This window comes from Poecilia reticulata, linkage group LG8, assembly GCF_000633615.1.
Source record: "Poecilia reticulata strain Guanapo linkage group LG8, Guppy_female_1.0+MT, whole genome shotgun sequence".
In the NCBI taxonomy this organism is placed as follows: Eukaryota; Metazoa; Chordata; class Actinopteri; order Cyprinodontiformes; family Poeciliidae; genus Poecilia; species Poecilia reticulata.
The window spans coordinates 11657459-11673338 of NC_024338.1; the positions used below are offsets into that span (position 1 = coordinate 11657459).

At 34.2% G+C, this 15880-nt stretch overlaps 2 protein-coding genes across 2 annotated transcripts; both read right to left on the reverse strand.

Moving 5' to 3' along the window:
* Positions 1-1654: 1654 nt before the first annotated feature.
* LOC103468640 (Ig heavy chain Mem5-like) lies at positions 1655-7971 on the reverse strand. Its single transcript, XM_008415844.2, has 7 exons — positions 7911-7971; positions 7635-7821; positions 6184-6376; positions 4614-4671; positions 2193-2471; positions 1986-2012; positions 1655-1901 (listed from the first exon to the last, which is right to left on the reverse strand). The coding sequence occupies exons 1-7, from the start codon at positions 7969-7971 to the stop codon at positions 1792-1794; spliced, it is 915 nt and encodes a 304-aa protein (XP_008414066.1). The 3' UTR covers positions 1655-1791.
* A 2977-nt stretch (positions 7972-10948) lies between these two features.
* On the reverse strand, positions 10949-14608 carry LOC103468641 (Ig heavy chain Mem5-like). The gene is made up of 5 exons (XM_008415845.1): positions 14249-14608; positions 13329-13386; positions 11683-11949; positions 11458-11484; positions 10949-11373 (listed from the first exon to the last, which is right to left on the reverse strand). The coding sequence occupies exons 1-5, from the start codon at positions 14606-14608 to the stop codon at positions 11264-11266; spliced, it is 822 nt and encodes a 273-aa protein (XP_008414067.1). The 3' UTR covers positions 10949-11263.
* Between the last annotated feature and the right edge of the window lie 1272 nt (positions 14609-15880).

Below are 15880 nucleotides of genomic sequence, written 5' to 3' on the forward strand. Positions count from 1 at the left end.
AGTAAAATGCTTCATTTGCATAATGACAGACTAGCCAATCATATCGTTGTTCATTGGCCTGTCCTGTATAATCTTTAAAAAGAAGAGGATAATTAAAACTATCCATCTATTACATAAAAGAATAACCACACAACTGTAATGTCATTAAATGATTTATATAACTGTTTGTTTGAAAAAATATGTAAAAATTAATTCACTGGATTTCAAAATGTGATTTTCTGAATTGCTTCAGAACATCTCTGCATTTTAATTTKCCTTGTTTACTGTATCAGGATTATTTTCAGCCAAAAAAATAACATTTCTTTTGTTTAACTTGACTCAGTTTTCTGCTTCCACATTGTGATATGTTTGATGTGTTATTACAAGATTACATAACCAGTGCAATAAAAACTGAGAATATTTGTGTGCTTTATTCCACTGGATAGAAACAATGTTTTAATTTTAATTGAGGCAAAAGTTAAACAATATAATGAGGAYTTAAGTTTCCATTATGAAACAAAAATGGCAGCGAACCCCTAACAGCTTCTACTGTGAAGACAAACAATTGATTTTTAGATGTTTACTTATTACATATTTTCTTCAGCCTGCACAAGTACAACAATCAGGTCAAAGACTTGTATTTTTATTTTTATTATTTTATTAGAATATATGTGTTAGCCCACATGGCACAAACTAAAAAGAAACAAGTTACAATTCAGAAACTTTTCATTATATATTTCAAAGCATGTTTAATTTCATCATTTTCATTCAAGATGTCAAGAAACATTTACAGAAAAGACAATGAAAGCAGTCTTTAAAATTATGATTTTGCTCTGAAACACTGTACTACCACAAACCTGTGAAGAAAGCAAACAGACATAATGGAAGATGTGAATCTTTTTAATGAGAACAACAAACAATATTTGATTAATAGACATGACTTGATGTGTAAACCTGCTGTGACTGAAGTCAACAGATGTGAAAGGATTATGTTCACTGTGTGGCAGAAAACACAAGCGGAGCTCAGACTAACCACAGTAATTTCTGTTCATGTGAAACTGAGACGATGTTTAGTTTCTGTCAGCTTCCTGTTGATGCGCAGGTTTAACTGATGAAACTTCTCTGCTAAAACTCTGATATGAGGCTGATCTCTCACTGGGGTTTCTGCATCATCGGCTTCATCACTGATGTATTTATTACTGGAAATAACCTGAATAGGGAGGATAAATGAGGGGCTACTAGAAATGACTGAAAAAAGTCTGAACAAAGTTAAATGAGGATGGTAACGATGTTTAAAGAATCAAATAAACATGAATACTGACAAAAAAATTGATTTTTTTTATATGAAGAACCAAAATTACCTCACTATCAAAAATACATTTATATTCATACTCCCGAATTCAGTCTTCAAAGCATTTATACATTTCTGGATTCAGAAAGTAAGTTTTTGTGGGATTTATCTTGAATAATTTGTTTTAATGGGGTGTGTTTTGGCTCTGGAGGCCTTTATTTAACAGAGAGTGGAAAAGAGAGGAAAGACATTTGGCAAAGCTCAAACCTGTGATAGTGACATCCATGCATTACGTGTTTTACCTCTACACCACTACTGCATGTGATATTTTTCAAAATAAGCACATTTCAATTGTAAAAATAAAAAAAAATTAAAGTGAAGAAATAAAAAACAATATTGTAATGTTTCTGTGTGTCTATTTTGATTCTCAGTTATGCCAAAGAAAATAAATTTTCTGCTGCATGAATTCAACACATTGGTGGGCTTCTGACAGACTGTATGGTGGCCTGGAAGGCTCAGTTTCAGAAGATCAGGCCTCTGATGGTGAGGACGGTGCTGAAGGCCAGAGCTTTGGTGAACACCACTCGGACTCCGTTCATCAGCAGCAGGTARAAGTTCAGCTTGGCTTTTTCTKKACGACAGAGAAACAGARTTCAGAYTTGAACACWAACAGCAGCRATGGAACCAAACTGAGACAGGAAGAGATCAGACTGACCTGGATAAATGCTGCCACATTCATCATCTGTTTAGAGACAGAAAGAACATCAGTCACACAAACATCATGAAAACTCTGACAGATTATCTACCTGAGCCTGGTTTCCTCTTATTTAGTGTTAGAGTGACATGATTTAATCAGATACATTTTTCAGCAGCTGACAGTTTTAAACTCTCCAAAACAAACAAAACTTTATAATTTTAATACCAGCTTCATTGTTGCCGAAGGTCCCGTTCATCCCACAGGAGTAAATGGTTTCATTACTGAATACAGCAAAGTTGTAGGTGTTGTCCTTTGACAGAACTGCATCATCAGTGCTCACGTTGACTGGACCCTCTTTCTGATTCAGAACCACGTCTCCCCCCTTTGGACGGAAATCTGTGGCCAGACAGACGTTTGGACCGAGCTCGTCTGCTGACTTCAGGGGGGAGTCAGGATTGGACAGAGGACTGAGGACGAACAGGGACGGAGTCTGAGGGGAACCAGCTGAACAGGAACAAAATAAGAGAATTCAGTTTGAAATCTGAGGCTGATGTCCAGAGAAACCTCTGCAAAATGGTCACTATTTTGTTGGTTTTATTTTATTTTATTTATTTTTTTGTTCTTTAAGGTGTAATTTTATCAATACTTTTAAAGAGTGATTTACTACACTGCTTGGACTTTATTTAACACATTTCTCTTTCACATCTGTTTTCAAGCTGTGAGCAAAATAAAACCAGCAACTCTAATCACCATTTTTTTAATGCTGTATAAAACTGAAAATGTTTTATATACATTAACTTTAGTGTAAGTTATGATTTCATAAATGTGATTTAATTTGAAATTTTCAAATTATATACAATTTGACTAATAATATATCATCTATTTATGTTTTACTATTTTATTTTTATTATAGTTTCTAACTGTAGTCCTATCACTTTCACATGTTTTAGCATTGTCTTCTCTTAGATGATTTTATTTTATAAATATATGGAGTTTCAAGCTTTAGTATTTATACACACACAATTTTATTGCGATTTACCTTTTCAACATAAGCAATTGCTTCACATTTTTCCATAGAAAGAAATGTTTCTAAAAATAAAGTTTGATTGATTCACTGATTTATTTAAGATATTAATTTTAGTATTTTCAAAATAAAGAATAAGATTGTTATAGAATATTGCTCAAATTACGATTTTGCCTTTAAATAAAGAAGACAAATCTGTCCATTTTGTTTCTCAATATAAAAAACCTAGTTGGGCTGTTTTGCGGAAGGATAAATGTAGAGATTTTCAGACATTTCTACAAACGAGCTCATTTTGCTCCAAACGTTCAGAAAGCATTCAATCTGTGAAATAGGTAGACATTTGTCGGAGTCATTGATTATGTCGCACTTTCGAGCTATTTTACACATTGATCCAATAATATTCAAGGACAGTTTAAGTTCAGGTTTTTCTTTTTCTGCAGCCGCATCACTTTTACTTTGATTGTGTCATTAAGAACAAAACGATCGGGTTTTTACGATAGATATTTCAGCAGCAAAGCCCAAGAGAAACATGCATAATTTACAGTTTTAAGATTGAATATTTGAATAAAATAACTCTTTTTTTTTCTTTTTTGTTTCCATTCCATTTGGGTTTTTTTTTTCTCATATAAACATTTAATTAATTTAATTAACACACTGCCAAATTGTAATTATTTTTCTCTAGAGTATCTCTATTTTTCGCCGGGCAGAAAGTCTTAGGATGTATGAACTTCTTTATGTTGTGTTTTGATTAGTGAGAGAATGCAGCCCACCTCTCTGCTGTTCGGAAAAAATTGTCAAAACTTGAACCATTCTTGATCCTTGATGGATTTTTCGGGGCGCTCCAGAGCAATCGGCATCATATAATTTACAAATAAAGGAGTTTGGCTACAAAATGTTTAAGAATATGCCGCCGTGACTTCAACATAGCGGTCGCTGCGCCGTCTGCGCGTCTTTTCGATCCAACTGGCTCCTGGAAAATTAGTTACTTAACTGGAGAGTTTTGACCTGGTGAAGTCACCTGGTGACTTGAACCACTTTCAACAATTCGCCCTACATCGGAGTAATTTATAGCCTCAAAACATCAAAATAGCAAAGTCTTTGTGATACTACGGAATGGTTTTGAAACAGTTTCATTACATAATAATGCCGCATCGATACACGTTTAATATCCGTTTATTTGTGACCCAGATAATGTCTGATGTTTGTATAAATATGAAATATTAAAAATTTCAAATTGTTCAACGATTTTTGTTGACTGTAAACTGATTACTTTTTTGAACAATTTTTTTGCTGATTTGACCAACACTGTAAGATTTTGAGATGGTGGATTTATGAAAGATTTTATGACGATTATAACGACGACAGCTAAAAATATTGACGCTCGATGAGCGTTTTTCTTTCTCATTCGTTCTCAGTTGCACCACTTTAAAACAAAATATGCTGCTTCTCTATCACAAAACATCTTCAACAATATTCATAGGAGATTTTATTGAACGATAAAAATCAAAAGTTAAAAGACAATATTTACACCAATAATTATTAAAGTTTTAAAGTTGCAGTTTTTGTTAATTATCAATAATAGACAACGCATAATGATAATTGATGTGATTAAATGATCTTACCTGGTTCAACAGTGACTTCAGTTCCATCTCCCCAGTAATCAAAGCCGTAGTCACAGTGCTACGTCTTCACTGACTTCCTGAACAAAAACACGAGGAAGGTGAAACATATCAAATCATAAACAAACAAAACCTACAACTTTTTTAAAAAAAACACAAATGACTCTGTTAGATTGCGTGGCATTTTAGTTATATTATATTAATATCTTATTAGGATTTGTTGTTAATCAAGTCTTAGTAAAAAAAAAAGAGCATGTATTAATATCATGTGTCTTTAGAATAAAACAGGTTTTCCCACATTAATAACCAGACAGTTTACGTCAGTATTTACACAGTGAATGTATACATGCTTATTACATATATAATAATAATAGTATAATTTTCTAATAGATTTTTCTCATAGGTTTGTGTTGAGGTTTTTGCATGGGCGTGTACCATAGTGCCCCCATCACTGTGACAGACTCTGTTACATAAACCTATGTCACTGTCAGTGAAGATAAAACACAAACACCCTTTATTTTGCTCCTTTATTCAAATTTGTTTGTTTAACTAACATGAAATAATTTTTTTTTTCCTTTAAAAAGCTGCTTGATGCAGCTTTATCTCCCTCAAACTAATCTGTCCTTCTGTCATGTTTTTGAAAATGTTCTTGTTTAAGTAAATGATGCCTCCTTCAGACTATGCATGATGGGATCCCCAGCTAAGTCAGATTGTTTAAATTGTTTGGTCATTTGTATTACTATTACCTCAACTGAAAATCTTAAGACTGAAAAATAATATAATTTGTTTTTACTACGTCCTTCCAGGGGGCAATAAAGTTCTCAAAGGAGAAGAAGAAGATAAAAGAAATATACTAAAAAGTGCAGCAATTTTCTCAAAATATATTTGTGGAGAGGCCTTGTGTGTTTGTGTTTTGCACAAAATATATTTTTAAAAGAACAAAGTTGTATTCCTGAGCATTACTGAGACATATTTGTTCAAACTTTCTTGGTTTTCTAAATAATAATAAGAAATAACTAGTTATTCTTTCTCCAGACATTTTATGCTTGGTGGAGGCCTGTGTTTACTGAGCTGTATTGTTCAGCATCTCCACTCTTACTGTGAAATAGTGAGATGTGAAAGGTATTTCATAAACTGAAAGGATGAACCTCTATTTATGTTTTCACTTGGCAAAGATACAGTTTTCAATTTTACAACTGTTTTCACCACTTACCTCTTACAAAAACACACCATCTTTCAATTTATTTGTGCGAATCAACAAAACTTACATGTAGAGAATAATGTGACATACAGTATTATTAATAGTTAAATTCTATGTGTTTTTTTGTATTTTCACTTTACTAAAGACTATTTCTTATCTCATTTAAAGTTAAATGTTTTAACTAGTATCCACAGTAAAAAACTAAAATAAATGCAAAAAACATGATATTTATCAATATATTCTGTCACTATTCATTTGCCATAAAACCAAGTGTCTGATCCAGGCTTCACATTGTCGTTATTTGCTGTGGAGGTTTTAGTGCAGCTGCTCCTCTGCTTTCAGTCACTGTGTCTCTCGAGCGCAGAAGTAAACAGCAGAATCTTCTGCTCTCAGGCTGCTGATCTCCAGGTACTGGGTGCTGCTGGGGACATTTTCAGTCATGATGAAACGACTTTGGAAGGAACTGGCATAGGTGGGATCATTGTTTCCAGTGTTCATATAGCCAATCCACTCCAGTCCTCTCCCTGGTCTCTGTCTTATCCAGCTGATATCATTGCTTGCCATCCTGTAACCAGAAATGACACAAGACATCTTCACTGTCTCTCCAGGTCTCTTCACCTCAGAGGTTGACTGCTCCAGTTTGATCTGACTCCAGACTCCTGTAAGAAAAAAAATGATTTAATTAGCTTTCAGAGCTATAAATAGTTGGATAAATATCAGAATAATGGACTGAAAACCTCACTGTGAATAAAAACAATAAAAAGAAAACTCCAGATTGGTGTTTTTTCCATCCTAGAGCAAAATCCTGCTTAGAGCTGATTGGTGTTATTAGAAATAAGCTAAAATTGTTTGTCATGCTCAGCTATATTCTGTATGATAACCTGCTGATGGTTTGCTTTTAAGAGAAGAAGAGTTTGCATAGACCCTCCCCTCATCATGCAGGTTAAAACCAGGATGTAACTTCAGATTTAGATAACAGAAAAAATTGAAGCAAAGCAGAACTGAACATAGTAATTAAACACAATACAAATTTCCTCAGCTGCTTTGGTTGGTCTCAGATGCACTTTCAACTTTTGTAATTGCATTTCTCAAAACAATTCATACAAACAACAAAACAGTATGGATTCAGAAACAGGAGAATTGTATGTAATCGCTTGCACAAGTGACACAATAAGATTGAACAAATAGTTTTAAAAATGTCAATTAATTCTGAGCGACACACCAAAGTTTATTTACAGAGAAAAACTGTAAACATACCTGTCATGAGGCATTTCTGTATTAAATTCATTTTCTTATGTATTGATCTACTGTAGTATTCTAATATTTAATGTCATGTTAACTAATCATAATTAACATAAATAAGTGCTTGAAAATATTAGTCTGGATTTAAAAATATTTTTATATAATGTGTTAAAGTACAATGTGTTTTTACTATTATTTTATTATTGCTATTTCTACTTTTTTTTCTCAGAGTTTCTTCATTTACTGTTGGTTTATTCATAAAGGGTCAATCAGGTCCCTCAGGTTTAATCTCTAACTGTTGTCCAGCCAAGGATTTATCACATTATTTGAATAGTCTCTAGCAGAACACCCTTTTGGATTCATTTGGCATCTACTCCACATATTATTTGTAGTATTTCTTTTCAAGAAGTATATAATAGTTGCACTTGAGGTTTTTGTACAGCTGCTTAACCCACTTCAGTCACTGTGAGTCTCTGGCACAATAATAAACAGCAGAATCTTCTGTCTTCAGGCTGTTCATCTGCAGAAACAGCTGCTCTCTGCCATTGTCTCTGGAGACAGTAAACCTGCCCTGGACTGACTGTGAGTAGTACTGGGTGCCTCGAGCTTCAGTAGCAACCCACTGCAGTCCTTTTCCAGGGGCCTGTCTGATCCAGCTCATCCAGTAGCTACTGAATGAGAGTCCAGAGGTTGTACAGGTCAGTTTGTGGGATTCTCCAGGTCTTTTCAGCACTGACTCAGACTGTGTCATAGTCTGACCATCAACACCTGGAAATACAATAAAAATGACTTCCTTTAGGAGTGAAAAGACACTGCAGTGATTGTACAAAGGAACGATAATCAGTGATAATCTCCACCTGTCCAGCAGATAGCCAGAAGCAGCAGCAGCAGCAGCAGCCCTGTCCTGTAACCTTTCATGTTGAAGTCAAGTCTGTTCAGTCAGGATCAACAGTCTCATAAATAGAGGTAGAAAACATCTGGGTTTGCATAAACTCCTCCCCATTATGAGATAAAAAAGATCTGACTCAAGTAATGAAACAAGGACTATTAGTTTTATAGGGAATGAAAATTCATTATACTTGAGCAAAGTTAATTTTGACTGACAACTATGCAATTGGTAATGTTATGAAACAGCAGGGAAGCAATTGATGTTCAAAAAGATTTGCAAATTGTTGGAAGGAATGAGAAACGAGTCGGTGTTGTGGAGGTTCATCCATCAGTTATGAGTTATTGTACTTTATTCATTAATGAACAATCTGACGTGTAACAATGAAAACGTAATGTTTCAATTGATGGCTGTGTTCTGTGATTTAGTATTTTTTATGATGTAAAGCACTTTGAAATGCCTTGTTGCTGAAATGTGCTATACAAATAAAATTTTATTTGATATTTCTGTTTAATGTTTGAACAGAAAAATGCATCAAAGCATGTGAAAAGCGCTGTGCAAAGGTGTGCTGTAGCTCCTCCAGTGGCGACTCTTAGTCATTCACTGGCAGGTTTTTGTACTGTGTTTCTACTGTCTGTGTCACTGTGGATCTCTAGTGCAATAATAAACTGCAGAATCCTCAGCAGATAAACTGTTCATCTGCAGATACACCTGACTTCTGCTGTCGTCTCTGGAGATGGTGAATCGGCCTCTCACTGACTGAGAGTAGTATTTGCTACCACCACTGCTAATAGTTGAGATCCACTCCAGTCCTCTTCCTGAAACTTGTCTGATCCAAGCAATCCAGGGATTCCCACTAAACCCTGAATGTGTGCAGGTCAGTGTGTGGGATTCTCCAGGTGTTTTGACCACTGATTCAGACTCTGTCAGTGTTTGACCATTAAGACCTGCAGACAGAAAACTGGTTAGCTATTGAGATCAAATGATGTCTTTAGAAGAATCTTGACAATCTTTGTTCTCACCTGTCCAGTTCAATAACAGGATAAGAAAAGCAAACACAACCTCAGGTCTGATCATTATTGAAGACATTTTGTCTCTGTTCAGCCCTCAAGGTTTGCAACTGACTACATACATAAACCTCAAATCAGATATATGAAGATGGAAACATTAACTCCTCCCACTGAAGGAAAATAACTTGTATCTGATCCATTTGTGCATTTGTGACGTCTCCAGTGTCCAACCCACTTATTGACTTGAGGACTTAGTACATATAGAAAATGGATGAAACATCCAAATGAGACCAAAACAACACAACAAATATGATTTCACTTCAAGAGACTTAACAGCCCGACGGTTCACTGTCAGCACAGCCTGAGAGTTATTTTGAAACAAAAGATGAGACTTTAGCATCTCACTACACAACTACAATAGGTCTGAAAAAGATGTAAGTAATGTAATTGTTTTATGATTATTAAAAAAAATAAATATGTAATTGCTTAAAAAAAGTGATGTGGAACTTTCAAACATAGTACAGTGTTTAACAACAAGGTAGGTATCATTCATTGCAGATAATATTTACAATTTATCTTACAGTTTTGTTTTTTTTTTTTCTTTTCAACTGCCTTGAAGTGAGTTATGGTCTAAGAGCGCCTCCTCTGGTTGATTAAGTCATAAGTCAATTGTTCAGGCCCTGCAGTGTAAAGAGACACTTTTTTACAGGGAAAAGAAATAAACACTGAACTCTTTCTTCATCCAGGACCTGCTTCATCCAGCTACTGGCAAAATAAGACACACGCTGGTCACGTTGGGTCATTTGGTCACTCTTTAAACCTGCATGTCCTCATCCTCATCTGAAATGATTGTAAATTGTAGATCACAAAGTTTCTTTATATCATCCCATATATTCTGTATTCTTAGAGAAAATCTACAAAGAAATGAAAAAGTATTCAAGACGATTTAAGATTGGAAACATAGATTGTAGTAGAACAATGAATTGTATTTGTTTTAAAGACGGATGTAACAGTGAAAACCTGCAATGACTTAAATCAACAGATGTGAAAAGATTCTGCAGGTTCTGAGAAGAGAAGAAAGGAGCGACACTGAGGTTAACCAGAGTGTTTTCTGTCCATGTGAAACTGAGCTGCTGTTTGGTTTCTGTCAGATTTTCAGCTTCCTGTTGATTCGTGGCTTCAACTGATGAAACTGCTGTGCTAAAAACTGGGGTGAGGCAAACGATGCTGTGTCTGATTCACCAAGTTTATTATTATTAAAACATGTGATTAGTGATGAAAATAACCTGAGTGGAGGCGTGAGGGGTGATGGACTGAATAAAGCTAAAAAAATTTACTCAGTCCAAGTAAAGTTTGGACTTTACTTACTTGAGAAGATTGAGAAGCTTCTCTAAGTTTGAAAGATTAAGGAAAAACATCTGAATACACAAAAACAAACAAACATTTCTAACTGATAAAATTATAAATCTGGAATATTTTATTTGCACATCTTAATTTCTGAACAACAAAAAAAGCCATTTAATGAAGAAGTCTTTCCATGGAACTTGTCCTCAACTTAAATGAACAAACTACCTATTATCCATTTTTATTTGTTCACTACAATATAGAACGATGAAGCAGAAACAAATAAAAATGTTGCAGAGAGTATATTTGGTAAACATTTCTTAATAACTATTTTCTGCCTTTCTGAATATGTTATTTGCACATTCGGCCTTGATTCTGTGATCATCACTTTATGTTTGTGTTCATATCTTAAAATAAACATGATTGTTTTTCACTGATATTCAAATCCATTTGAATTATATTTACATTTTTGAATTCAAAATGTGTCTTGAAACATATTTTTTTTATTTAGAATATAGTTTGAGATACATATTTTAATATAACACCAGCCTATGCATAGTTAAGCATAAAAAACAAACAAAAAAAACATAATAAACTTGATAGGAAACAGTATTGAGAACGTAAGAAAAATAAGATCAAAAGTACTTTTTTTTTTTTTTAGTTATGACGCCATTTCTCTTTTATTATTGTCAAATTTGGTATCTAAAGACAACTTTATAAATTGTAACGTTTCTCTGGGTCTGATTTTGTACTTAGATTTCAGGTTTTGTCTGCGACAGCTTTAGATCTTTATCTATTATTATTAAAACTGTTTACATTTAATATTCAGGATTTTACAGGCTGCTGCCTTTTCTTTTACTGTTGACACAACATGTAAAGGTTTTTGCTAAGATAAATGGAGTAAAGGGGATAGAAACAATTATTCAACAGGTTTCATCATGGCCTATATGGTGGCCTGGAAGGCTCAGTTTCAGAAGATCAGGCCTCTGATGGTGAGGACGGTGCTGAAGGCCAGAGCTTTGGTGAACACCACTCGGACTCCGTTCATCAGCAGCAGGTAAAAGTTCAGCTTGGCTTTTTCTGGACGACAGAGAAACAGAGTTCAGACTTGAACACAAACAGCAGCGATGGAACCAAACTGAGACAGGAAGAGATCAGACTGACCTGGATAAATGCTGCCACATTCATCATCTGTTTAGAGACAGAAAGAACATCAGCCACAAAAATATCATGAAAAACCTGTTGAAAACTATCAGTCTGGTTTTCTATTTAAATGCTCGACTTTATTGTGATATTTAGTGTTAGATTTGGATGGAAGATTTTTCAAACTCTGAATAAATTCCATCCGAGTTTAATCAAAACTCGGATGGAACTGTGTGAGTTTGGTACCTCCTTCATTGTTGCTGATGGTCCCGTTCATCCCACAGGAGTGGATGTTTTTGTTACTGAATTCATCAAAGTGGGTTTGGTTCTTTAGCTGAACAGCATCATTAGTGCTCACGTTGGCCGGACCCCCTTTCCCATTCACAACCCCTTTTGGACGGAAATCTGTTGCCAGACAGACTTCTTGACTGAGTAGGTCTGCAGTGTTCAGGGGGTCACCAGAGGTCTGCTGGGGTCTCAGGACGAAGAGGGACAGAGTCTGAGAGGAATCACCTGAACAGGAGCAAAATAAGAGATGCCAGTGTGAAAACTAAAACTGATATCCAGAAAAAAAAAATAATAATAATAAATTAAAAATAAATATATACTTTATTATTTGGAACTAATAAAGTGTCTTTGAATTTAATTCAAAAGTAGCTGTACATTAACTACATTAATTCAGTTGTATATTTGTATTCTAAATGTTGAGTGAATCACTTAATTAACAATTTTGAGCGAAAAAAAATCGGGTTCTTTATGAAATTCACTCTCATGCTTTCATAAATATTTGCATACATTTTGCACATAATGAAACGCTAAAAGTTCCACATGTTCAAAGTGTCATGATTCTTCAATGTTGTATAATTATTTTTGCTTTGATTGGTTTTTATTTATTAACTGCATGCAAAAGTTATTATTACGACATAAAATCAAATTTACAGAAACATTTTGATTATCATAATCAGATCATATTTCTGAGACTTTTAAAGGACCCCGTGATTCTGCAGCAGCAGTGAAGAAAAACACACAACTTTTCAGTATTTAATATTTTACACTGAACACAACAGAAAATAATAGAAATGCATGGATATGTTGTTGTTGTTGTTGTTTTGTCGGGTGTAACAAAAGAGTGTAATCATTGTTATCATCGCATAAATTTTGAGGACAATTCTGATTAATTGGCTTTAATGCTCAGAATCGCGTAAATCATTTTAGCGTCTATGAAGCCGGTTCTTACGGCATCGTTCAAATAGTAAATTGTCTGAATTCCAGTTTTTCTCTGAGGGCTAAATTGACATTATTCCGAATAGTGAAAGCTAATATAAAAAACGCACAACTTTCCAGTGGATTTAAGAATTTGGTTCTGTGTGGCGGCAATGATTTTTACCGCTGCATTTAGTTTTCAACAAACGCTCCAGTTCACTGGGATTTAAAAAGGAGTTTAAGAATGTGAGTTACGAACATATTTTAACTGCAGCGAGCCACATATAAGCGTCTTTATGATTTACTTTTTGATAAGAATATCTTAAAATATTCCGACATAAATTCATATGGAAATTCAATATGTATTTCGCTCTGTCGCCTTGTTTATCTTGAGGAATTTTATAGTAATAGATTATTACTCATTTATCTTGTGCTGATTTCTTATCTATTAAGAGAAAGTTATTTTCAACTTTAACAATTAAGACGGAAACCATTAACTGTTTGAGAACAATTATCAAATAAAATGAAGATCCGCACTTTCTGCAATTGTTTTTTTAATGCAGCATTCACTTTACCATAACACCATCATCATCATAACACCAGAATTGTTGCACAAAGTTTCAAAATAAAGCAAATAAATGAACAAACAAAAAATAACATGTATAAATAATAACTTTAGATTATCTTACCTGTCTGAACAGTGACTTTGGTTCCTGCTCCCCAGTAGTCAAGAGCATAATCACAGTGCTACATCTCCATTGACTCCTTCAACAAAAACATGAAGCAGCAGAAAAAAGAAAAAATCTAAAACTCAAAAAAATTGAAAAAACACTATTAAAAATGTATTCACTTTGGTGTTCTTTGAATATCAATAATTTGACAAAAACATTTTGCATTGATTAATGACGAAGTCTCAAAAATGAAACAGTCTTAGATAGTATTTCGCCAAAGTTATTTTAAAAGATTTTAAAATAACTTTTAAATGTCAATCAGCTCATTAAAATAGTGGCACAGAGTACTTATTGCATTTAAATACAGCATTATATTTATCTTTGTCAAAAATCCAGGTGGTTAATCTCATATTTTTGTCATAGAGTTTTTGTACAGGGATATATCTATGTGTCTCTACGTAACCCCCAGCTATCGTATATCCATCACTATGACAAATGCCAGTACAAAAACCTGCAACCCAACCAGAGGGGAAGATAAACCAAAACTGATGAATGAAAGAAAAATAAACATTAATTTCGTATGCATTTTGAATATGGCTCATTATTGTTCAATATGGCTTTAAATGTTTTATCTGAGCCAGAGAACAAAAAAAGAAAAAGAAAAAAACAGAAAAATTTAACATGTATGTTTGCTTGTTTGGCCTTAATCAACCAAAATGTGAACACTTTTTACTGAGTTCATTTATAACCCTTTCTTATTTATAACATTTCCCTAAACAGCTCATTTAGAGCTTATGCATACTTTAGATTTTCTATTAAAAAAAAACAATAATTGTGTAGCTTTTTGCATAAAACTAAATGAACACCCATACGTTCTTTATTGTGGTTTCAAACAGAGGAAGTAGTTTTTGTCTGACTCCTCTGACTCTTTGCCTCACTGTGTCTCTTCTAGCGCAGTAATACACGGCTGAGTCCTCCGTCTTCAGACTGTCCATCTGGAGATAGACTTTACTGCTGGAGTCGTCTCTGGAGATGCTGAATCTACCCCGGACTGAGTCTGAATAAGTGATGGGAGTACTAGCTGTGTGCACCAAAGCAATCCATTCTGGTCCTTTACCAGAAGCCTGTCTGACCCAAACCCATACTGAGTACTCAAAGTCAAATCCAGAGGTTGTACAGGTGAGTCTGTGAGACTCTCCAGGTTTTTTTATTGCAGGTTCAGATTCAGTGATGCTCTGACCTTCAGCAGCCAAAATAAACACAGCAGCCACAAACAAAAACATCTGCATGTGAGTCATGTTTGAACTGATGGTCTGTATGTTTTCAGACCACCAGTTTTCCTCTAATGTCATGGAAGGTAAATCTCCCCCAGAACTGGTTCACAAAGCTCCTCCTACATTGTATTTTATTTGAATAAGCCCAATTTGCAAAAATAAAAACAGAAAGAAAAAATAGAGACAATGTATATTGGAGAAAAAAAAGATACGTTTTCTTATGACATATTTTCATTTGACACCGAAATAGAAAACAAAATACTTAATGAAAAAGTTAATAAAAAAGAAAGATGAGAACTATCTTTGCTGTCATCACAGCACAAAATATGTTTTTGATTTTCAAAAAGATTATGCAGGTTTCATGTGCAGAGGATGCACAGAATGCTTTTCAAGTGAAACTGAGCTGCTGTTTAGTTTCTGTCAGATTTTGAGCTGCATTTTCAGCTTCCTGCTTGGATGTGGTTTCAACTGATCAAGCTGATGCTCTTGATATCTGGAGGAGTTCGTATAAGTGTTTAGCAGAGCTTTAAAACTTGTTTAAAACAGGCCATTATAACTTGAAATAACTTGAACTTGGTTTCAATATCCTGCTGTCTTTAATTTAGGTATTTTAAGCTTTCTTAAATTAGTTCTAATCTTGATGTCTACATCTGATATTTCATAGAAGACTCAATACGTTTTCTGATCTCAAATGCACATTGTGTTCTTTCTCAAACATGTCATCATTTACATTGAAAGTAAAGTGTGTTGGGTAAAAATATAAACATTAAGTTGCAGCAGCTGATTGTTTTTGTATTTAAAGCAAACCAGTGATGTTTCAACCAGGAAATGATTTATTGATTAATTCAGCAGATAATTCCATAAAACAATAACAACACAAAGACTTCATGAAAAATTGAAACGCAGAAAGTTTTAAATGGAAGAAGAAGTTTAACATATGATGTATTTAAAGATCTTAGAACATAAACAAAGACAACCCCTTAAAAAAGTTAAAATTTGTGCTCCACTTGACATGTCGGAATCTCATTTTACAATCATGTATGCAAAAAGCTGGATAGCTAAATATAGCAAACACTACTTTTAAGTTTAAAGGGACTATTTTCAATAGGATGTCAGTTTTTATTTAATCAGACTATAAATGTAGATATATTATGCTCTAGTGGGTTAGCAATTTAGCCAATTCTTTGCATTTCACTGACTCTGGTGGCCTGGAAGGCTCAGTTTCAGAAGATCAGGCCTCTGATGGTGAGGACGGTGCTGAAGGCCAGAGCTTTGGTGAACACCACTCGGACTCCG

Bases quoted from the DNA above. Each gene is read 5' to 3' on its own strand.
- LOC103468641 (XM_008415845.1), bottom strand. From the start codon at position 14,608: ATGACTCACATGCAGATGTTTTTGTTTGTGGCTGCTGTGTTTATTTTG. The intron at 11,485-11,682 runs GTACCAAACTCA...GTCTCTAAACAG, and splicing joins CATCAGCAACAATGAAGGAG to ATGATGAATGTGGCAGCATT. The intron at 11,374-11,457 runs GTCAGTCTGATC...TCTGTCGTCCAG, and splicing joins ATGTGGCAGCATTTATCCAG to AAAAAGCCAAGCTGAACTTT.